Here is a 24,858-nt window from a genome sequence, read left to right on the forward strand (position 1 = left end):
AGCAGTCATAATCTGAAGCTGAAGGTGCTTCCAAGTCTTTTTTCCCAACAGTTGGGTCCGTAGGGATCCAGCAGTTCTCCTGTAAGGTAAGTAACCAATTTGATTCCAAGATTTAATATATACTGTCACTTCACCCTGGCACAGGTCCTTCTGCCATGACTGTGCTCTTTGCACCTCCACATTACTTCCTGATCAACCTCTGTCCTCCCACCTACTGCGCTATGTCACAAGCTGTGTAACAAGGGTGCTTGTTCCTTAGACTCCCAGGATTTGTGCAGAAGCACACAAATAATCCCACTGGCTTTATTTGTGTATAGTCTGGTGGCAGCATTTCCCAAAAGTTTGTCCAGAAAGCCTCTGCTGCCCCTGGCCATCCATCCATCTTGCTCTGGTGTTCTTTGTACGTGGCTGTCAGCCTCCCTGTGTGACTGAAAGTGCTGCCAACTAACCTCCTGATCTCCCCAAGTTTATCCAGATAAGATAAAGACAAGAGTTGGTTTCAAGGTCTTAAGTCCACAGTTCTGTTTTCTCATTTGGCACCTTCTCAAGTGACGGGAAGGCTCACAGTTTTTCAGTGCAACCCCTGTTGTGAGTGTAAATACACTGGCACAAAGCACAGCTGTGTGGGTGATAGTACCTTGCCGGTGTGCACCAGACATGACCAGGCAAGAACAAGGGTGCTCTTTCTTCCCATCCGCTTCATCCTGTCAGACAGGGATGTCCCATGCCAGGCTCACTGCATGGGAAGGTGCATCAGCAAGATGCGTCAGACCAGGAGCTGCCTCAGATCCTCAGCTGCTGATCATCCAAGTTGTCTTTCTTCAAACTAGCTGCACTACTTGTACTACCTTGACTTGTCACGAGGCTGCCTTTGATGGAAAGGAGCACACCAGAATTCCCACTCCCACCTCAGAAGCAGTGCCGAAAGTCCTACTCACCTTTCTTTGGTAAAATGAGGGTAGACTGGGCTTTTGATCATCAAAGCTTTCCTCTTTGGAAGGAGGAGGAGCCGTCTAGTCATAGATTCACTGATTCACTGCCCAGCAGGAAGGCACAGCCAAGCCGCACCTCTGATGACTGTAACAGGCAGCGCTCTCTCTCTCTTTTGATATACTATCAGCTCAGTTTATCAGAGTATCAACACAGCCTCCCCACTCCAGGACTCATTCCTTTTGGCCAGCTCTCCCTGTAGAGCGGGCAGGGGCTGCGTGGGAGCTGAGCTTACCTCCTATTTCAAGGAATCTTAGCAGCCAGCTTTAAGCTACTTATTTACTTTTTTTGGTCTGTGCAGGAAGTCTGAGCTAAAAAAAGGCAAGACAGAAGTATAATTACTCTGGCACGCCTGCATTCTTGCTCCAGGCTCAGGCGGGGTGGGACTCATTCTTGTCAGAGCCAGGTAGAGAATCTGATCCCTGGAGATCATCGCCACAAACGTGTGTAACTGAAACCTGCAGCCATGCTAAAACAGATATTATCAGACATGTACATTGATCCTGACCTGCTGGCAGAACTCAGCGAGGAGCAGAAGCAGATCCTCTTCTTCAAGATGAGGCAGGAACAGATCAGACGGTGGGAGGAAAGAGAAGCTGCTGAAGACAAGACTTCAGCAAAGAAGCCACTGCCAAAAAAAGGTAAGTCTCTGCCTGCCGGCTGCTTCTCTCTCTGGCACAGATCTGGCCAAGTCAACTGTTTCCAAGAAATAGGAGGTAATATGTCTTCAGAGTAATTTCTTCTCCTAGGCACATAGTTGTATTTCCATATCGTGAGCAAACCCATCTGCAGTTGGCTAGTTTTGGCCAGACAGGTAATGGTTTTAATCCCCGGACCAGATACTCTGTCCTTGCTCAACAGTCCTAGGTGGGAAGACAGGGCTTACTTGCTCCTAGGAGATGCATCTCATTAAGTTCCCTACTAAATGACGCCTCTGAGTCCATCTACAAAATAACCATGGACTTGAACGCCTGTCCTGAGGCACCAGATCTGCATGGGAGTTCCCGTTGTGCCTTTTTATCTGAAGTCCTCTTGCCAGGACTGCCCAGCATGCCAGCTGCTAGGAAGATAGGGTTTTTTTCCCCACCTCTCTTCCATGTGCTCTGTTTGCAGGTAGTTTACCCTTGTACACTTTAGGGAGGGCAGTGCTATGAAATTAAATCAAGATGGGAAACAGTGATGAGTCTTCTCCATTGCCCCAGATTCAGAAATGTCTCCTTCACTGGCCTGGCTTCAGTACTGTGAAACCAAATGGGAGGTGTGCACTGTGTCCCAGCCGAACTTTCCCCACGTACAGCTGTTTTTGGAGAGGCTCTGCCATTGGCAATAGCACAGCAGGTGCAACACAGGCCCTGCATGGGGCCACAGAGGCAACAGGTTTTGCCAAAGAGCTGCTTCTTTTCCAGCCAACAGGAAGTCAGTGACATGGAAGCTCGGTGCTGACAATGATGTCTGGGTCTGGGTGATGGGCGAGCATCCTTCAGACAAACCATATGCAGCCATCTGTGAAGAGATCCAGGCACAAAGGGCAAAGAGATTAGAGAGAGAGCAAGGCAAGGAGAGCAGGTAAGCACCCTTCAGCTGGAGGACTTGGTGGGCAGACATGGTATTTCTAGGGACCCAGAGGCTGGGATCTTCTCTGTAGAGGCTACGGTTGCCACTGTCACACTCAGCTTGCAGGAAAAAAGTGCAGGCAAAGACTGGCTTTCTGTGAGTACACACTATGCTGGCGGAGACCAGCTCCAGCCTGAGGCTCTCCCTGGCTCATTAAGCCTCCTGTGTTATGGCTCCTGTGCGGTACCTTCTGCCGAACACAGGAAATGCTAACTCTGTTATTGCAGCAGGTGATGAGTTTGGGTTGCACTGATTCACCGACGGGTGTCCATGTACAGCAGGATGACAGTAACTCACCACAAGTCATTAATTTAATTATTCCACCTGCCTGATTTGGAGATCCGATAGCTGCCTGCATACACGTCGCTTCATCATCACACTGCTTTGCTCACATGCAGCTTCCTCACAAGATGCTCCAAGACCAGAAAGTGACTCCCTTGGGTTCCTAAGTCCTATCTCTCTTGCATTTTAGAGAGACTGACTCTTCTGTAACACGGTCTCTATATCCACAACAAGGAGTCATGGGTGAGACAGATCTTCATGAGAATAAAAAAAGCACTGTGGAGGAAAAGAAGGAAGGTGGGAGAAAAACTGCTGCTGCTACAACAGGGAAAAGCCAGGAGCTCACAAAGGTAGTTTTCTACCTTTTCTCCATAGCTATCAGAAATATGTGCTTTGAGATCTAGGAAGCACAGCAAATCCTGGTTGCTGTAAATAGAAATTTGAAGAAGGAAAAAATGTTTTCTTCTGTAGTCAGAAGCAGCTGTGCTGTTACATTCTTCTTTAGGACTCAGGAGGTCTGAGTGCTATTCTCAGCTGGCATAGATCGGCTCTGTACTGATGGATAAGTTACTCTGGATTCACTTGCTTCCATTCTCCATGGGTAAAACAAGGGTCACAGTACTTTCCCTCCTGTTCTGTGGCTGGCTTGGAAGGCTTTTGGGACAAGACCAGGGAGGTTTTCCCAGGATCTGTACATGCAAGGCCATAGCCCTCAGACAAATCATCTACTTGTGTAAATGAACAAGTGAAAATAACTTTGCCAGAATCTTTCGACATGCATGTTTTAGGTTCTCTTTTTTTTGTTTAGTGTTCTAAAATGGTTAGAAAATAGCTTATGACCTTGACAACACAGGACAACTCCAACTGCAGTGCCTGCTTTGCTGCAGTGTTTTGTTACAGAAATATTTTTCTCCGGCAATGAAAGCATTTCTAATTTTTAACTGGCAAACAAAAGCCATTTGCAGAGAACTGAGAAAAGATGAGTTAAATTAACCACAAATGCAACGAAAGTTGAACAGAAGGAACAGAACACCCTGTCAGTTTAATGGGAACAGTCCAATCTCATTCAGCAGAGTTTTCATTCAGCCTTTTGCTGCTAACTTGTATGGAGTGTATATTCTTTTATTTTACAGCCACTCCATATTTCAGTATAAAAAGCACAATAGCTGAAGGTTGGGTTTTGGCAAAGCATCTCTCCTGCTGCTACCAAAATACTGAAGGGAATTTGGAGTGGCTGTTCCATTTATCAAAAGCCTCTGAGTCACACAGGGTTTTTCTTAGCACTGTTTGCTGAAGTTGAGCAACTGTGTGGGAGAATTTTTTTTCTTTTCAACGGAAGCTGTTAGTCACAGCCAACAAAAAAAAAATTGCAAACAAACCCCCAAACACAAAATCCCACCACCAAAAAAAATCTAAACCTCTTTCAAAGGCTTATGCATGGAAATAGAGGAGCACTGTATATTTTACTTTTGTTTTCTGTCATTATATTGTTAGTAATTTTTCCCAGGTTTCTGTGTCTTTTGCTATTAGAAAGAGGGATCCAGACCAAAGACCCCTGTTCCATTTTGTAGGCCCGGAAAGGGGCTTTTTCTCACCTCCTTCGTTCAAGTGCTTTCTCTGAGGTCTGCCATTTAACCTGAGGGATCTGGGTGTTGTGCTTTGTCTGCTGGAGGGGTCACGGGGCTTATCTAAGAAAGCAAGCTACTTCATACACATTTGAAGTCCCTAGCTTCCTGTCAAGGAGAGGGGTATTGGAAAGCTATGTTCATATTAAATATTAGCCAAGTGTGTAATGGAGATAAAACAAAGGTGTCCTTGGTAAGAAGCACAGTACAGTTAACTCATTGCTCCCTGTGCTATGGGAGGTAGTTTGGGTCCAACAGGGAGGTGGGTGGGTGTTTGCTCAAAGACAAGTCTAACTGTTTGTCTTCAAAGGCAGGTCTCAGCTAGTGAGGGCTGCCAGGGTAGCTAGACTGGTTTGCAGGGAAGAGCAAACATGAGATACAGAGCTAGCTGGGTCAGTTTGACAAGGAGGGGGTTGCAGCACCCAAGCCACAAGAGTGAACAAGCACAGGCAGGTAAAGCCGTGGACAGCAGGTTCTGCTAGGGCTTGCTTTAGAGGGAGGGAGGGAATGGACTGCTCCCTGGGAGCATCGCTTTGCAAATCTAAGCATGTTTTCGAGAATCCCTCAAATCTAAGGATGCTTATGAGAGGACACCCCTGAGTTCTCTTCCCGTGGCACATTAAGCCTCATATGATAAAAACCCCAATGTTTGTCACAGAAAGCTTGCAAAGTTTGTTAACATAAATTCCACATCACTGCTTCTGCATTAAACAGCTGCTGCTCAAAAAAAGAGCAATGGTCCTAATACCATATTTATTTCTCATTGCTTTTTCCTCCACCCAGAGGGAAACCAGAGATGTTCATCAGATGCTAGCAGACTGCCATGTGAGAAAGCGTAGCCTCCAACAGGTAAGCAGCAACCTAGGATACTCCTAAAACATTGAGTAGGGCACAGGCTTTGTCCTAGAGTCACAGTCAGCCTCAGAGCCTCATCTGACACCAGCCTCAACTCCGTGGACCAGTTCTATCCTGAATTGCCAGGCTGTCATGTATGGTGTGATGATTTAGAGATGACACAAAGCAAGCCAGGCTGGCAGGCTGGGGAGCAGCAGAGGGAGATGTTCCTGATGATTTCTAGTAGATTGTTTTCCAGTACTTCCTCTGTTGTTACCTGTACTAAAGACACAGGGTCCACTGGAATTGAAGGCATTCGCAGTAAAGAATGGAGTTCCTAGGATTTCAAGGCTAGCTACAATAAGCAGGGTTAAAACTAGCCTGTGACAAAGTTGAACATACCTTTTCTTCCATAGATGAAGGAAGCACAGAGGAGAAATTCAGAAGAGACCACAGCCCCCCAGGAGGCAATACCACAGATCTGCCCCAGCTCAGAGAGCCGAAGGACACTGCAGAAATCGGATGAGAATGAGCCTGAATGGCAGGAATCCCGTAAGATCTTAGGATGACTTTTTCCTATGGGGTCTGTGAAATCCTAGGGGCCTGTGGGATCATCTCAGTCATTCTCTGGCCACACTGGAACTGAATAATCAGCTGGTGGGTGGAGAGTACTGCTAAGATATACAGCACTGCATTATGAGAAATAATTCCGAGTCCACACAGCATTGAGACTAGAGATGGGCAGGGAAATGGAAAATATTTACTACAGATACTATATTAAAACAGGCAACAAATAGGAACTAGATGAGTTAATTAATTTTAAACTAGAAGCTGGCCTTTTGTAGGACTTCACAGTAACCATTGCTCTTGAGGACAAGGACAATGGGTGACAGGGACTAACTAAAAAGGGCCTCCTTGTCACCCAATCACAATCCCATCCAAGCAGAGCTGTGCTGCACTGTCTCATGTAATGAATCCCAGCAACAGGAAGAAAAATGACAAACAGTAGGAGACTTGCAGCAACATCCATCATTGCTGCCAAACAATTCCTCAAGGAGAACCTGATGCATTTTTTCCCCAGTTCCTCCCCTGCTGCTCAGTAGATGGCAATGCTGTACCATCGTTTCCACTTCAGGCCAGGGGTTTTATTTTTCTTACTAATAAAAAAATATTAAGTTTATTACAAAAGCAAGGAAAGAACTAACCAACTCAGATTGACCAGTTACTCCTACAGGCTCCAGGATGTTCTGGACCTAGATAATCAAGACAGTTTTACAGCAAAAAACTACCCGGCTTTCCGTAATGGTTTCAGCAAAAAAAGATCAGCATCCTTCAAAGGATTGATTCAGGGTCATTTTAGCACCTTCACTCCCCTCCACCCCCACCACTGCCCAGCTCACATGAAAAGCACTACAGAAATCTATGTCTGAAGCAGGAGTCAGCATCCAAACCAAGAACAAGTAGTCTCCAAGTACAAAAGGACCTGGTGCCCAGAAAGAAACCAGATTTTTAATTTCTTGAAGGAATAAGAATGGGACCCTGATAAGTAGAAGATGCCCAGAAGTGATGTGGCAATGTGGCAAATGGTCTCACAATTGTGTGCATCTTTCAGCTTGCGAAATGGGTTATTCTTCCACTTCATCAAGCAGGAAGGTGGCCAAAGGGTAGCAAGCCTGAAACTTGCATGCTTGTTCGCTCCTGTAGGACTCCTTTTTTGTTCCAGTGCGGAAATCCAAGGCAGCAGATGAGAAGAGACGCTCCCTTGCACGTCAAGCCAGGGATGACTATAGGAGGCTTTCACTGCAGGGCATCCACAGAGGGAAGCAGGCAGACATTTCCAAGGGTGCCACAGCAGGAGATCGACGACCACTCCAATATCCGCCTCTCCCACCCAAGCCTAAACTTCTACCTCCTGCGACAGCGAATGGGAGAGTGATTAGGTAAGGAAACCCCTGTGCACTGTGGAGGGGAGAAGGGCTGAGATTCTTCTCCTCCAGTATGGGATAGTTGAGATGGGAACGGTTAGCTCCCCTTCTCATGTGGAAGAGACACCCCATGGGGAAAAATACAGAGCCCAGGCTATATTCCAGCCAAAGATGTGATGAGGCTTATTTGTTCATGCCCAGGGGGCAACAGGATTACTTAGTAGAGTGTGCTAAGGCCTAGAGCGCATACATCCTCTGTGCTAGGTGTCCACTGAAAACCATAAAATATTTCTGACAGCTGCAGTAGTGTAAGCCTTCTGTTTAAGGCTATTCTTAACCTCCTGAGCAAAAGGTAAGTCCTGCCAATGACTTAAAAGCTGTCGTTTGACTTTGATGCACAAACCACAGTCTTCTCTAACAGGAAAGAAGGAGTCAGGAGGACAATCTCCAGTTCCACCGAAGAAAGTATCATCAAGTGGTTCAAAGAGGAGCAATTCCCTCTCCGAGCCGGCTATGAGAAAACCACAGACACAATAGCACCTTGGTTCCACGGTTAGTCCTGAGCATTTCTGCCCCAACCTAGCTCTTTAAGGAGTTGTTTCTGCTAATGTGGTTGCTGCCATAGGCTGGTCCCAGGAGCTTTTTGAAGGTGGTTAGATTTTCCAGTTTAAATATCTATGAATGTAGTTTAAATTCCTTTAGCATTATGACAAAAGGCAAGCTAAAAAATTAGAACAGAGGCCAGATCTTCAAAATACCCTGTACCTCTGTGCCACCCCTGCCTACCTGTGCTGGATGTATGGTTACCCTGCTAACTGTTTGGACCAGGGTGAGAGAGAAATTCTGGCACACGTCATAGAATCATAGAATCATAGAATACCCAGGTTGGAAGAGACCCACCGGATCATCGAGTCCAACCATTCCCATCATCCCATTTACCCTTGGCTCCAGGTCACTGTCCCTCCATACATGCTTTTTATCCATCACCTTTCCATCCAATTTCTAATGGGTAATCACGTTCACATCCACATTCCTTGCTTTGGAAACTCCTTTGGTACTAGACTACAGCAATGAAAGCATTATTGTATTTTAACTGGGCTGTCAGTGCTTGCGTGACTTTCTGACAGGACCTATGACCACTCTGCACAGCCCAGCTATACAGGACTCAACATTCAACACACTGCGATGCTGTTCTCTTGTGACACAGAAACTGTACTTTGGAACCCTGCATATTTATCATTTGTAATCGACCAAGTCAGGAACAGTTAGCATAAAGCATACTTAGCACATGGCCACGGCCTGTTTCTAGCAATGTTAATAGTGCTCTTCCCAGGCTACTGGGCAAGAAAGCAGTGCAAGGGATAGAAATGCCATGGATTGGTTTTGGAGTGGTAAAGCAGATTTCCTGTGAGAACTGTTCCATCTAGTCCTACACAAATGCTTTTCTCCCTTCAGTTTTGTGTTTTTGTTTTGAACAGGTATCCTAACCTGTAAGAAAGCAGAGGACCTTCTGAATAAAACAATACCAGGGAGTTTTCTGGTCCGGGTCAGTGAGAAAATCAAAGGCTATGTGCTCTCATATCGGTCTGCAGAAGGATGTAAACACTTCCTCATTGATGCCTCCAGTGATTCCTACAGCTTCCTTGGAGTGGACCAGCTACAGCATTCAACACTGGCTGACCTTGTAGACTACCACAAGGTGAACACCTAGCAATGCATTCATTAACTGTTTGCTTAATTGCCTTTGGGCACTTCAAAACAAGAAAGAATAGAATCAGTTGTAGAATCAGTTGTTGTAAAGTTAAGTAACTAGATCCATTTTTGCTGCCATAGGGTACCCTGTGTGGTGCTCCCAAAGGTTATGCCACCCTGATGGACACATCTTAGGTGACTTAACACATCTCAAACATCTTAGAACTGACTCATTCCCCCTCAAGAGCGCAGGACACCTTGCACACAGGGCTAAAGTTATGTACATACTATTTAGTAGGAAATGCTGATAAGATAAAGGGTGACAGCATACTCACACAGTTTCCTTTCTTTTTTGATTCTGTTCATGGTTGTGGGGTCTCAGCAGGCTGAGTAAGCAGAAAATCCTGCTTACCTCCAGTTTCAGCAAGAAAAAGGACAAGGTATCTTTATAATCTCAAAGTAGGCAAGCTGTGATACTGAGCAAAGATAAAAAAAGAAGGAAGGAAGGAAGCTGGTAGATTCTTGCAACAGTAACTGCAGTGCTTACTAGTACTGACTGCAATTGCATGGGCTCCAAGGAGGGCCAGATGGATTATTTCTTTACTGTAAGATCTGCCCAGGGACAGAACAATCATTTTGCCTAAAGTTTCATTTAAATTCCATGTTTCTTGTAAATAGTGCGCAGTTTAATACAGACATGGCTAAACAAAATTGGACATGAGGAAAATATCTACATTCATTTGCTATATGGAAGTCTACCTAGGCTACCTAAACTTGCTTCTTGCACAGGTTTCACAGTTCAGGCTAAAACTGTTGAAAGCAGGAGCTAAATGGCTGTTTGTACCAGAGCCAGAGGATTTAAAGCCTGGCTGTGCATATCTATATCAAAGATACAGCCATGCCCACAGTCTGAAAAGAATCCTACAGAACCCTTGTACTATAGCTGGCATGGACAGGGTGAACCCCTGAACCTGCTGAAGTCCTCTAGTAGGTTCTGCTTATCACCCACTGGGTGACCACGAAAGAAGCCATGCTCCAACCATACATCTGCCGCTGGGGTAGGGAATGAGAGGGGAAGCAGAAGTGTACTGTTAGGGAATTCCCTTGTTAGAACAGGGTTTGCCTGAGCTGAGGGCATTTGCTCACTCCAGGATCCACCCTTGTCCCTCCCACAAATGCCGTGAGGAGCACAGTCCACAACCACCCCATCCTGTGTACCAGCTTGCTGCACAGTCCTCGCTCCAGCACTTCCTAGGCAGGGTAGCAGCATTTCACAACACAGAACCTGCAGATGCCTGCAAGATGAGCACAGCTCTTTCCAAGAACTGCCAGAGCCTTGTTGCTGAGTTATTGTGCTGAGCACAGACATTGTTTTCTGAAGACAGAGGTCAGCCATGTGGGTCCTTCCCTGAGTTTCCCAGGGCACACTGTAACAGAAGCAGGGAGGCTGCTGTCCTCCCCATGATGTTGTGATAGGTAGGGTCTGTTTGAAAGGTGTTGTTTAATCATATCCTACATCAACAGGATGAACCCATCACTTCCCTGGGGAAGGAGCTGTTGCTTTACCCATGTGGCCAAGAGGATCAAGAACCAGATTACATCTCTCTGTTTGAGTGAACTTCCCGGTCTCGCTGTGCAAGCCCCATGCTTGTATTCATAAAGACTGAACTTCAAACTAGAGCTGCTGCTGCTTACCTGAAGTGGTTGCCATAAGTGCCTCTATTTTATATCCTTCGCAACAAAGTAGAGGATAAGTACTATTGTGGGCGTTTCATATCAACTGGATATCAATGGGTCTCATATCAATGGATGCATCAGCCCAGCAAGGTGCAAAACACCTGGATGTATCCTGCACAATGGACTGAATGAGGTGATGAAGTTATCAGTTGAACAGGGAGATACTGCCAGGGAGATGTGTGCCATCTGGGAAATAGATTAGTATCTACAGTTGAATGCGATCATACCTTCCTGAAGGCACAAAACAACGTGGAGAGGTGAATCAGTCTTGATATACTAATTTGCATAATGTGAAGCTTAGTCTCGTAAAATGCTGTGTCCTTGGAATCAAGGATGTTCAAGACAAACATCTAACCAAACTCTCAATGCCTTTCAGTGAAAGGTGTTCTCTGTGAAGACGTATTTTCAAGAAAAGTTAAGTTTTTAAACTTCTTTAGCTTCTGAATATAGATCCTCACTCTTTTAACCTGTATTTAAATCCTACACCGGCCCTTCTACATAGAGAGGGATTAACCTTTTGGAAAGGAAAAGAGAACGGACGCAAGAATTTGTATGAAAGAGTAGCACATGCACAGAGACTAAAAAATGTAAGCAGCAGTACCTGTATCAGTATTAGTACAGTTTACAGAAGAGTGTTTGACAGTAAAGAACGCTATTTTCCCAAACAAAGCTATTTATTGCAGATTGTGTCCGGTTTACTGAGATACATCTGGGGTAAACTTTAAAATAGAACTTGTTCTTTCAATGTAATGTTCTCTCTTCGTATTTGTTACACTGCTGTCTAAACACATAACTCAGAGCATTGAGGGAGAGGCTGGACAGAATCACATAACAAATTCATCCTCACCCAGATTCCCTTGTGCTGTTGCCTATGACAAACTGTACAGCTGAGGGTTGTGATGTGAATCTGCTAACATTGTTTTTCAGAGACACGATCCTCAAATAGTGAACAAGAGTCAATCTTGTTTAAGTTGTTTACCTGTTCCCTTCTATCTATTGGATCAGGGCTTCTCTGCTTAACTGGAGGAAGCATTGGAGATATTATAGCAACCTTCCAGTACTTGAAAGGGGCTACAAGAAAGCTGGGGAGGGACTGTTCACAAAGGCTTGTAGTCATAGGACTAGGGGCAATGGCTATAAACTGGGGAGGGGCAGACTTAGGCTAGATAAGGAGGAATTTCTTCACCATGAGAGTGGTGAGACACTGGAACAGGTTTCCAGGGGAAGTTATGGATGCGCCATCCCCGCAGGTATTCAAGGCCAGGTTGGATGGGACCTTGGGCAGCCTTATCTGGTGGGAGCTGTCCGTGCCCATGGCAGAGGGGTTGGAACTGGATGATCTTTAAGGTTTCTTCCAACGCAGACTGTTCTCTGATTCAAAAACTTTAGTCTTATCTTGATCTGCATTTTGCAGAATACAGATTAAAAGAAATTGTTCTAATCATCCATCTCGTCTTAAACTTTACAACTATGCTGACAGGTGGTTTCCATACAAGGAAAGAGGGGATAATCATACTCCAGTTACAGCAGGTTTAACTTTCTAGAGGTAAAACCCTAATGTAAAGTGAGATTCTGAAAGTAAAAATACTTCGGCAGGGCAAGTGACTTAAGGAGCCTCTTGAGCATTATATCATGTGTACCAAAGAGATATTTTCAACGTCACCTACATAAATCATGAGAGGGTGTGCTAGATTATTTGCAGAGGGAAAAAATCCTCTTTCTCCCTCCATGAAATATTTCTTTTGAAAAATACAGCCAAAATGACTGGTCATTCTGAAATCATAGAGAAAAGGTAGCATCTGTTCTCATGTGAAGAATGTGCCTTAGCTAGTGTCCTGCTGGAGACAAATCATGAAGTGTTCTGTATACCTATGGACTGGTGAAGACAGGGGACAAAGTATCCTTTATAAAGGCAGTTTGAAAGGCAGGGCATTAACTTGCAGAAATAAGGTGAAGGCTGATCTGGCATGGGCACAGCAGGACTGTAGGACATGATCAATTTTAGCTCTCAGTTCTATAGCAGAATCCCTAAAGGTTCAACCTGCTGATCAGTTGATCAGTAGCTTCACATACCTTAATATTATAACTATATAATTGCAAATGTTGGCTCAGTAGAGCCCAGGAAAGCCACTATCAGTGCTTACACATATATCCATGTGTTTATATGCCTCAGTTTTTTAAAGACTTCACCTTTCTGCTGTGAGGGAAGAAATCTGAAGTTTTATACCCACACATTTACATTACTGCACTGACTGCAAAGGCAGCAGCCTTGCCAGAACAGATGTCCTCAAGACTGGCTCTTCTATTTCTCTGAATCCTAATTACCCTGAAGGTCTGTGGAGAAATAACTGTTTGCAGTAGTCAGGAATCAAGGGTGCTGGTTTATCTTGAGGAGCGTCTCTGTAGAATCTTTCTTTCCTCAAGGATTGCTGTGCAATGATTAGAGTAGTCACATTTGAAAATTTCTTGCTGCAGAGATCATGACATCTGGAAGGATGTGGCAATTCATTTTGCTCCATGCCTCAATGCCTGTAGCCAGACCATGCAACAGTCATCAAAAATTAAAGCAAGAAGTCCCCACATGGGCTCCCCATCTACACAGGGTGATCTCTATTCCCTCCTTCACTAAGATCCTGTAAGTTGCCATTCTGAGAAAGATCACAAACTGTTTCTGGGACAAGGAAGGTAGAGAACTGCCTGGCAAAAAGCTGTGGTTCTGTTGGCTACTATCTTTGGATTTCATCTTTTTCTAACTGGTCTGGAAGACCTGTCACTGCTCCACTTGGCTTACAGAAACACAGCCAACAGCAGCTTCCCTTTCTCATGTTGTTATTCACCTCTGATATCAGTGCAGTCTCCACCTCCGAGAGAGCCCTGCCAGACTTCTGCTGTGATTAGATTCTCCTCCACATCACTGAGGTGGCCAATGACTGCAGGCTGGCTCTCTCCATCACTGATTCAACCTCATCTCTTGCCAAACTGGTTTCTGCAGCCAAGGAACAGGAACTGCATAGATAGAATTATTCCTGGCAGGAGGAACAGCGTCTCTGTAGAAAAGGACGCACAAGAGAATCACAAAGGTTCTACTTAAAAACATAACTTGTGAAACTCTGACAGGGGCTGGATGACGTGCTTGCTAAATTATTCAAATTAATCAAGTGTTGAATTTACAGGTACCCAGTGCTTAGAATTGGAGACTAATACAAGGTTGAAGGGAACTCTGGAGATATCTGATCTAGCCCTGCTCTCCAAATGTGGCCAACTTCAATGTTACATTAAGTTGCTGATGGCTTAGGGAAACCTCAGGAAAGATAACAAAAAAAGGTCATGAAAATTGTTGAGGCTAGGCTTGAGGCAGGTTATGATTGTGAAACTTTCATAATTTACATCACCCAGTATCAAATTCAGGCAAAGCAGGACTGCAGGAACAACTACCACCTTGGAGCAGCTGAGCTACTAAGCTCTCACATGTTCAACAAGCTGTGCCTGTCTCCTCCCACTGCATAATGTTTGTAAAGTTACTGCATCAAAACAAGGCCCTTTACAAACAATTTATTATGTATTCTGGGAACAAAAGGTTTCTTTGGAGGACCTGCTTGAATCATTGCTGAAGTTTTTATGGTGAGTGAGTCATGTATTTGGGGGCTGTTTTTTTAAGCGCACACAGTTTCCATTCTTTTTGTACTTTTGCACTGGTTTTTGGACATTTGGTGATTTGCAAGGGAAGTGCAATGCAGATCATTTGCATCGAACAAAAGACAAACACATGTAAATTTGTCAAAGAAGTAACTTAGACTAGCATGGTCTCCATCTGCAGATTTTGCAGGCAAATGCTTTCAAAACAGGTTCATAAGCTCTCTTCCTACTGCACAGTGGCATGAAAAATAGCATTTTATTTATTGTTTAGTGACATCTTGCATATTTCTTCCCCAAGTTTTCACAAGCCAAAAACCAAATTAGAATCTAGTTTCAGTCTTCCTTGACTTAATCTAAAGCTATTAAAAAAAAAGAGATCACTTGGAAAAAAAACATTTAGGTAAGCAAATGCGATTTCCAAGCCCATGTAAGTTTTTGTTGATAGTAATATTAAAATGACAAATAGCAGTCAGCATTAAAAGAAAATGCTTTATAAAAGCAGTAACTCATGCTTTCAATGGTTTTAGGTAATAGAAAAAATCTGTTAAGAAGGAGACTATTTTTTAGGATGCATTTATAATTATCAGAAGAGAATTTGCAGGGTCCAGCAATACATAACAAAAATTTATTTTGTAATTACAAAAAGTTTGCTATGCCTTGGGCAAGACCCTGTATTTGGTTTAGAAGGAATACTTTGGTATAACGTCAGAAAATGTTCATCATGTCTGGAGAGTTTAAAGCCTCCTGCTAAAATCAGTACTGCAAGGTGACATGTATTTCCTTTTCTTCAGTATGCTAAAGCTTCTGCCTTCCAGCAACCAGAGCGTGTAAAAAAATCACTTCACTTATCTGAACCCACTTCCCATCCACAGGAAACACAGACCTACAGTGCATTTTCCAAATGGTGGAAGACTGTACTATTTCCTGCTAAGGCTAGAAGTAGAAAACCTGAAGTATAACAAAATAATTCCCAAGCAAAACCAACTTCATTTAAAAATAAATCTTGATATGCTTACAGTATTCTAAAGCAGAAATACATCATCTGATTCTTGTGATACAGACATGCCTCATTGGTTTTGGTTCACCGTCCACACAAGAGAACAAATACTACCCTCCAGCGTTTTTTGAAACATCACACTTGGCCAGTATGGCTTTCCCTTTCAAAATTTGAGAAAGCACTTTCTGAGACACCTCTTGTCTCTGAATGAACTGGGAATACCCTGTTAGTGCACTGCTGCTGTCCCCCAACCCCAGCCCCTTAAGGGAAGAAGATTTTTGGTCACTCCATCTTAAACATTGTTAACAATCAAATGTCCATCTCAGAGCAGAAGCTCTGTACTTAATTCAAAAATAGCCCTTTCTAGATAGATACGGTTAGACGTAGAAAATATCATTATTATTATTGGCCCATCAAAGGGTCAATGCTTTAAATAACTGTATGCATCTTACAAACATTTCAATGGAAAAGCACATCCATTCATTATTGTGAATACCAAATTGGCATTTATGTAATGTTCATTGTCTCTGTGACCTTGAATGTCAACAAGTGTTCAAGCCTCCCCCCAAAGCAAGTACAAGCACTTTCCCTCATCTTCTTTAGCTGCCATCCTGCTGGAATCTCCGTCCTTTTTCAGTCTCGTCCCATCTTTCCTTGATAGCAACTCTTTTCAAAAACACCCTGTAGTCCAATTCAGAGGCTTTTTGCTTCCCTTTCTGGCTTCATGTCTTCTTACTGCTCAGTTTCTGCCTGTGCAAATGTGTCTCAATCTCTTGCTTGAAAACAAGCATCCCAAGCTGGCCATGAGAAGCCTCATTCATGGCCTTGGACTGCATGCACATTTTGTACTGCTCCGGGGTCAGCTCATCCAGACATTGCTTCTCATGCCACAGATGGAAGAGACCCCTAACAGGCGTTCGGATCACAATGAGGTTGCTGTGAAGGTATTTGCGGTACAGATGCACGTCTTCACCACCCCAGCCTTTAATGTCCAGATCAAAGCCACCTGACACAAACAAAATCCAAAATAAAACTATAAACATATGCTAGCAAACTCGATACTGCTAATTGCATTACAGCTGTTCTCTGGCTCCAGTCACCCTTTTAGAATAGCCATGCTGTCTGCAGACATCAGTGTGTCCAAATTTCTTAGCTTCAAATTTGTCACTATACACATAAAAATTGCTTTATACTGAGCAGCACTTACATTCTGGGAACCTCTATGGCACCTAGGAATAGTCTGAACATCTAACCAGAGCACTGCTGCAATTTAGAGGCATATACACACTGTCTAAGGAAAGGAAATCTGATCACAATTTTCTATGCTATAGTAAAAAGGTGGACTTGTTGGGGTGTATTTTTCTTACCTATGTTGATAAAATCAGATCTGTACTGGCAAGTCATCCCAAAACCGAAGTCTCTCCAAAATCCAGTTTCTTTTTTAATAATCTGCACAGAGGGAAAAGAATGTAAGCAGCAGACGAGTCCCTGAATGTGGTCAGAAATAGGAGTAACTGCCCTTTCATTCTTCCCCACTTAAATCCATGTCTGATCCTGAACTGGTTTTTGTAAGTACTCATTGCAGGCTTCTGCCCCACAAAACCAGGTGTGTCCTTAGCTACCACAGACAAACCCCCTGACCCAGAACAATCATGTTTTTCTCTACTCCTGCTGTTGTTGACCAAGTGGAGCAATATCACATCACTCTTCAGAGTTTACTTCTTCGCAGGCAACACATCCTCCAAATTCGTTAGTTTCTGCAGGACCGAAATCTGACATAAGAAATGTTCTAGTAAATCAGGGAAGCCAGACTCTGCTATAGAGCAGATGGGTGGCATCTGGATTGTGGACCACAAAAGCTTTGGGAGATAACAGTGTTTCTACCTGGTTGCACAACTGACAGCTATTTGATTACCTTAATTTTAACAAAATTTGGAAAGTGGTAAGCATAGTTTTCCATTACAGAACTGCTAAATACAGCTACAATTGAAGTCCAGAAATGTTAAATGGTAGAAATATATCCCATAAAAGCTTTTGCAAGAAATGAATGTGAAGCCTACATTGAAGAGATGGATCATGAAAACATTATGTATTACAGGTAGAAAATCAAAGCAGTGAGAAATCGTGGCTATCCTTTTGGAAAGCAGATATCCAAGTATAGATCCCTAAGGTCATAATTCATGTGAATGAGTGATCTAATTCAATCTGGTGAGATATCCAGGAGTTTCAAGGGGCAGGACGGGTATTTAAATCCTCTAAGCAAGTCAGTAATACTTCACACTCTTAAATGTCTGGTTACAAACCTACGACTTAGCAGCTGTTTTTGAAAACCTTAGCTTCACTTATAACAAAGTTACAGAAGGGGAGGAGACAGAATTTCCATCTCTGGATTTACAAATACCAGAATTTCCTTTACTAAAAAACCCCTCTTTCAAAATAGTGTCTCCTCATTTCTCGTTCATGTCTCCCCCTTTTTTTATAACCTTTGTCACTTCAATAGCTTTTTTTTGTTTTACTGCATGTGTTGTTATTTCTTTCTTTTCTCATTTCTCCGTTCCTTGAAAACGCAAAGCCAATGCAGAATCCAACTAAAAGGAAACAAGATTGTATCTGTCGGGTCTGCACCATAACCAGATATGTCCGTAAGAATGCCCTTACAGCAAGCGCCTCGCATGCATTAGCGTTATTATTTGCCATTAGTGCAAGTGACTGCTGCACAAATCAAATTGTTTCAAAGATTTCTGAAGGCTTATTTTTCTCACCAGCCCAAGTACAGGGACAAAGTGCTAACACTGTCTTGTTTTAATGGCACAGATCTGGCCTCATGCCTGGAAACTAATGTGGGCTAAAAATATAAAAATCTACATAAAAATGAGATTGGCAGTACTTCTTTAAATCAAAACACTCTTCTGTTATAAGCATCACATTTTAAGATTCAAATATTAGTTATAAATATTTGCACAATCCAGACAACGTACTTCGTGGAATTTATGCTAGCTTGAGAACTAACTCCAGTTCATTTTGTAAGCACAATGCTTACAAGCCTGAGAATCCCTGATGGGCTCTCATCAGATAGAGAAGACCTAATGTGAACACCACAGTATTATCAGAACAAGTTTCCTCTGAGAAAAAACAAGCAAACAAACAAACCCCCAAAACCACAAAAAACAGTGGAAAGGGTTTTCCAGACTCTTCAGTAAAAGACTTCCTGGCTACCTGTTGGATAACATGGGGAGTAGCAGACAAAAACATATTTTAAAATATCTTGGGCGGCCTTTTCAAACTCTCGTTCTTCATTTTTCTAGAGGGATGGCACAAGGTGGGGGTAGTCATGACAGAAGACCGAACTCAGACCACCCGTGAAATTCTTCAGCTGGTTTCACAACACCCCTAATTCTTACCTACCAAGAACAACAATAGAAGCTGGGATGTTCTGGAGACAGTGTCCAGCCTGGGACAGGATGAGCCCTGACAGGTGCAGTGCATGGCAGTAAGAGCAGCAGCTGTGGCAGCCTGGGACCTGGCCCAGAGGAACTGGATGAAGCTGCATAGCTTGCTTATACTTCAATCTGAAAATTCACCCACTTTCTAGCACTAGTGGGCAGAGGACTGTGACCCGCTGACTGTGGAGAGAAGCAAGGGTGGAGAGGGTACATAAAGAGTAAGCCACTACTTTTACCACTCCTTTAGCTTCAAGACAAGGCTCTGCCACTAGCATTCATGTGAACCTCTCATCTGGGTGCACTGCTTCTTCCTCACAACAGCTTCCTCCTCATCAAGGATGAGGAGGCCAGGTTGGATGGGGCCTTGGGCAGCCTGATCTAGTGGGATGCGTCCCTGCCCACAGCAGGGGGGTTGGAACTATACAGTCTTTAAGGTCCCTTCCAACCCAAACTATTCTATGATTCTAAGGAAATTCACCTGAGTTCAACTACACATTTGAATTGTATGCCTTATAGTAATGTTTTTTAAAAATAATGCTTTGTTCTCACACTAAAGATAAGCAGGTGAGATGGATATCAGTTATGCTGTGTTATATCAGCGTCGGATGAAAGCCAGAAGGAGCAGCTCCAAGCATGTCATTTGACTCTGAGACAACGTGGTACACTTAGAAACACATTGTCTGCTGGCAGACATTTTAATCATGAACTGCAGGATGGGAAATGCCACAGTAGCTGTTCAAGTAAGCGGGGCAATAATTGTGACAGCCCCTAGAATTCCATTTTCATTGACTCTGGTAAGGCCAGCTATGCTCTTTACAAATGTCAGCTCTTCAAGATGCAAGCAAAGAAACCATTCAGTGCAAGGAAGAAATGAGAGCAAGATCAGGGACTGTGACCCCAAGACAGCATGCCATGGAGGAACTGTTCACTAATTAGAAAATCCCTTCTGGCAGAGGAGAAGACACAGTTTAAATTCTTAGGTTCCATGTATACAACATCAAACAAGTGTTAACATAAACAGTACCAGGATATTTCCCTGTGAAACTTCAGTGGAAAACTTACAGTAAGGTGATTGCTGTAGTTAATTTTGTCTGTGTGGTGGTCACCATGTGCAAGGAATAGGGAAATGCTATCCAGGAGCACATATGCCCTTAGAAAATGCTTTGTCCAAATAAAAGCAGACATTCAGAGAAGCATGTACTTACCAGCTGCTGTTCTAAGGGTGGGATGGAATCATGGTGGCCATAAATGATACTGGGGTTATACTGGCTGAAGAGAACAGGATAAAACACCTTCTTCCCTGGAAATGGCAATGGGTTATTTAAAAAAAAAAAAAAAAAAAATATGTATAAAACACACTTCTGTCTCTTAAACGATACTGTTCAGGCCAGACCGTATCCAGACAAAGCCATGCAAGTTCTGGACTGAGCTGATGCCCTTTGCATAAGAATGTGAATATGAAGATAGAATTAAAAAAGGTCCTGTTCCAGAAAGCACGGGTAATGAAGGCACAAAATTCAATCACAGTGGGAGCAGAAGGGTTATAATCTTTCAAAAGCCAACAAGCAATGGAATTTTTATACGTCTTAAATAGTTCTCTAAGCTTCAGCAATGATTTACAGCAGCTTCATTGCCAATTCAAATGCCAGAATATTCTGTAGAAGGCAGTTACACAATAAGTAAAAATCTGTTGAAAGACAATGCACTTCATGAGTAGCAATACCTGGCTGTGTGTTCAGTCTACAGGAGTTTAGGAATTCAGCTGTGAAGTATATGTCCACGTCGCAAAAAAAGAGAACAACGTTGTTTCCTTTCCAAAATCGAGCACCAATGTCTAATCCTTTGCCCCTGGAAAATTCTTCATTCAGCTGGATGAAGGTGAAGTTCTTAAAGTTGGCTGACCTAGGAGAAGGAAAATATTCAGCAACTTACCCTGTCCTTCCAGCTCTTTAAACAAGTCGGAGCAGGAACCCAGTATGAAACATTTAACCTAGAAATCTGTATTATCACAGTTCTGAGAGCAGTTTGAAGGAAGAGGTGTCCTCTTTGAGTCTTGAGATTTTCAGTACATTCAGAGCTTGGCCTGTGTACTCCTATGGTAGCATTCCTGTCACAGCCATTCTTTGAGCAGATCTCAAAAATCCCAACAAGGCTTAGATAGACAAAAATATCTTTAGTAGGCAAATAGAAAACACCTGTGGTCATATTACTGTATTTATACAAGGGTTGTCTTCCCATATGGATACGATAACAAAGAGCTACACATCACCTTGACAAACAAGCTATGTAAGGCAACACAACAGACTTGGCCAAAAGCATCTACTTCCTGTGTGCTCTAATGAAATTGTCTGCACCTGCCTTTGGAGGTCAACTTCCAGTCCTAATGGTTAAAGCCACTCTCAAAAGCACTAAAAAAGACACTAGTGTGAAAAAAAACCCCAAAGCTGCACTACGGTAAATTTTGTAAAATCTGCTTTGTGATTCTAAGAACCAGCATCACAAAACTACAGATATGGGACTGTCAGGTCACCATTTTTATCTGATACAGAGGAAAGAAAGCCATTTTCTCCAATGCAGTTTAGAACATTTTGGCAGATCTATGTGGTTTGGACAGTAATCTAGTCTACAATTCATGGTAGGATCACTGTGTATTAACACCACACATCAGATATTCAGGTACTTACTTGGAGGTATTTTCAAGTATTGATTTGACTTCATTCATTTGTTCTTTTCCAAAGTAAACTACCGTGAGGTGAATTCTCCCATCCTGCTGAATTCCCGTTTCCCTAGAGGACAGAGACAGATTTGTGACTTGGCCCACAGGTTAACTCTCTTCAATAACCTGTACCCACTGGTGCAGGCAGAGCAGGGCAACCTTGGAAGGCATTCCTGTGAGCACGATTCACTGACAGAGATTCTTGTCCTGGCAATGGCGCTCACTACCCCCGTCAGATGGGATAAAAGACTATCTTTCAGGCAGATTAGGAAAAAATCTCTAAGGAGTGTTTTTTATATTACTAGGAAGACATTTAAAACATGGCATCCAGCCCCAGGAAGAATGACCAGGCAGGCAATAAATCTAGCACTTAGGAGAATATGGGAAGGGGGATTTTAAAGAAGCTATACAACATACCCTACCTCTTAACCTTGATTTTTTTTTTGTAATAGATATTATAAAGTTCAGATCTTTGGTGTTTGGTTAAGACACATTTACTAAAATCTAAGTATCAACCAGAGATCAAACCAGTAGCCTAAAGGCTGCATCAGCCTGAACTAATACTAGACATCATGCCTCACTTGCACAAAGTTTAGTCAGCAAGAGTTCATCTATAATCAGCAGAGAGATCAGCATGACCAGAGGGTGATTTCTCTCTTCCTAAAACAAGCATCTATCAGATGGCTAATTTAGACAAGGAGCCTATTTTTAGATGGCTGTAATTAGGCAAAACAAATCCCATTGTAAGAATGCATCTGTTGCTACCACAGTCTTTTCTGGGTAGCTATTTAAAGCTACCTCTAAAATTCTCCCTCGAAACATCATCTCTGTGCTGAAAAATAAAAGGAGTTTGAAAGTAACTGTCTTGAAAGTTCAAAACATTTCCTTCTTGCCTTTTCCTGCATTAATCTTTTTCCTAACAGGGGCTGGTGATGTGCCTGGGAGTATTAATTCCCTTTTTCCTTAGAACTATTCCTTTGGACTAATTGCATGATATTCTCATGTTGCTACAGTCCCATGTGTCGCAGCAAAACAGATTGAGACACGTCAGTCAGGCACACACAAATCAGAAACTCTGATGACTGGAAAATAACTGTTTTTACTGCTAATCACAACACATTAGGCAACCAAATGTCCTTCAGCCTCTACAACCTTAAAAAGGACTTCTTAGTGGTATAATGAAATGTTATGTACAAGTAGAATGCCTTTTTCTGAGTCCTTGATAACTCCTGAAATTGCATCTTTCTTTCCAAGGAAGAAAAAGCAAATGCAGCACTGGAGTGGAAACCCACCTGAAATTCTGCATGAATTGCCGAAATTTCCTGGCTCTTTTGGCCAATGGCACAATGACATTAATAAGTGTGTCAGCCATATTGACATTTTCATTTTTCACTTTCATTACAGGTCCGAATGGCCGGAATAAAACAATTTTCTTGAACTGATGTTTTGCATCTCCTTTGAAAGTCAGCTCATACAAAGTGCCTTTGTCTTTTTCTGTGCGGTAGATCCCTGCGTGAAAATGAGAGAGGAGATTTTAGTTTAAAACTGGGCTCTTTGGGGGACAAAAGATGGATGTAGTTTTCATGTGTCACACCTAAGCTGAAAAGGCAGCAGAGGCAGAAGATATTTACTTTTAAAACAGTACGTAACCCACCATCATCTGCAGGAAGCTGTCACTCTGGCAGGGACACAGCCCTGGGTTGCAGGAGCTATTTGGTATTCTTTTAGACACATTCCTAGGCTTGGCTGAGTTACAAACCCCTGAAGGTTACCAATTGCTCACACTCAGCATAACCAAGCAGACACAGTGTCCTTATTTTTCCGACCGCTCCAACTGCACCCTGCAGGCACGCATGGGAATGGTGATGCAGGGAGACTGCGAAAGGCAGCCTGCCTCTCTGCAGTATGAGTGATCAGGCCACCTCCCAGAAAAGCGATGTCCCAACAAACACGTTCATTTCCTCCTTTCTGGGAGGTTCTCTGGAAAGATCCCCTAACAAAACCGTGCAACCACGCCCCAACAACCATTGGCTTCACCCGCTGCCTATCAGGACAAAACTGCCCTGTTACCCAACGCTCATGAGACTTTTCTTTGTGGCAATGATGCTCAGTGGTGGGTGAGTAACAGTCTGCAAGGATGACGTTATGGACTTCCTCAGAAGCTGGGCCCAGGACACAATCCTGGAGACTGTATCAGACAGTCTTCAAGGATATTTAATTCATACAAGCATGTACATATTATGGAATGAAGTTTTAACATGCTTCATTGGTGAATTCGGTCCCATCTGAGGGCTGGAATGAACAACAAAATTATTGATCATGGACCACTGAAACACTATCCTGATACCTCAAATGAGCTAAAGTTGGCAAAAAGGCTACAGATTTTACCCACTGTGAATGACACTTCAGTCCCCACAGTGCATACTGAAATAAAGCTTTTTCATACTTAGACCCATTAGATCTAAGAAAGAATAATTAAATGCTAATTCTAACTACTTGCTAAGCCACTATATATATCTTAACTTCATCAGTAGAAGAGTACAATTTCATTGCCTTCCATCTTTTGCAGAAACTCCATTGACAAGGAAAACTTGTCTGGAAGAAAATTCCTCTACTTTGCTTGTTTCTTCTTCTTTTTCTCTCTATCTAGTTATAAAGAAAAGCCCGACCAAATCAATGGGTGTTTTTTTATTATGATCTTAGTAATTCCTTGATGTGTAACATCACTGTGCATCTAACCCATTGACCAACCCCAGCTCTGTCTCTATTTCTTTTGAAGGTCTCGGACAAAGGTTTCTTTGAACAGCGAAGTGACACAAGCTCTTCATCTTGTGTTGTGGCTTTTACATCAGTATATCCAGAACATCCGTAAGATTAATGAGGTGTGATTTTATTTGGCTAGAGTTCAGTGGACTGTCTTATCTTCACTATTACTGTGTTTTACTCTTAATGAACACTTCATTTGGTTGTTACTATATGCAGATTTAGTGATCTGTTATTCACTTCATGTTTTATTTTGGTTATAAGATGATTCGACAAATGCTCTGATTCTTACTCCAGCATAGCAGATTAATCTCATGAGATGGCAGCTCCATCATTCTTTTATTGCTAATATTTTAAAGCTATGCCTTTGACTCTTCCTAGCTTTTTCTATATAATCTGCCCAAGGTGCAGACCATTAACTACTTCTGTTATTGAACTTGAGCCTGCACCTGAGATCATCTGAATGCTGAGCTAACAGCCCCTGTATTTCCTCCTCCCTGTGGACAGGGAATGTAAATCTCAGCCTTTGAATTCTTGCTGAAAGTCTGCTAATGATCCAGGAGTGTTGCTGGGTACACTCATTTACTCGGGCAGGTTTTGAACA

At 43.0% G+C, this 24,858-nt stretch overlaps 2 protein-coding genes across 4 annotated transcripts in view; one reads left to right on the forward strand and one right to left on the reverse strand.

Annotated features, from left to right (window-relative positions):
- The first annotated feature begins 1,128 nt into the window (after positions 1-1,128).
- SH2D4A (SH2 domain containing 4A) lies at positions 1,129-10,749 on the forward strand. The gene is made up of 9 exons (XM_069855485.1): positions 1,129-1,631; positions 2,397-2,556; positions 3,077-3,235; positions 5,297-5,360; positions 5,762-5,897; positions 7,069-7,285; positions 7,692-7,822; positions 8,749-8,969; positions 10,487-10,749. Exons 1-9 carry the CDS (start codon positions 1,457-1,459, stop codon positions 10,577-10,579), a joined length of 1,356 nt encoding a protein of 451 aa, XP_069711586.1. The 5' UTR covers positions 1,129-1,456; the 3' UTR covers positions 10,580-10,749.
- A 4,137-nt stretch (positions 10,750-14,886) lies between these two features.
- CSGALNACT1 (chondroitin sulfate N-acetylgalactosaminyltransferase 1) overlaps positions 14,887-24,858 on the reverse strand; it is a 44,405-nt gene continuing 34,433 nt past the window's right edge. For 2 of the 3 annotated variants that reach the window (XM_069855482.1, XM_069855483.1), the window contains 6 exons: positions 22,784-23,000; positions 21,460-21,561; positions 20,499-20,677; positions 19,981-20,075; positions 16,700-16,781; positions 14,888-16,338 (listed from right to left, as the gene is read on the reverse strand). In XM_069855482.1, the coding sequence (XP_069711583.1) occupies positions 16,055-16,338; positions 16,700-16,781; positions 19,981-20,075; positions 20,499-20,677; positions 21,460-21,561; positions 22,784-23,000 (959 nt within the window). In that variant the 3' untranslated portion in view covers positions 14,888-16,054. Of the gene's footprint in view, positions 16,339-16,699; positions 16,782-19,980; positions 20,076-20,498; positions 20,678-21,459; positions 21,562-22,783; positions 23,001-24,858 lie in introns of all 3 variants that reach the window. The other variant, XM_069855484.1, reaches the window with a different exon arrangement.

Source organism: Phaenicophaeus curvirostris, chromosome 4, assembly GCF_032191515.1.
Source record: "Phaenicophaeus curvirostris isolate KB17595 chromosome 4, BPBGC_Pcur_1.0, whole genome shotgun sequence".
NCBI lineage: Eukaryota > Metazoa > Chordata > Aves > Cuculiformes > Cuculidae > Phaenicophaeus > Phaenicophaeus curvirostris.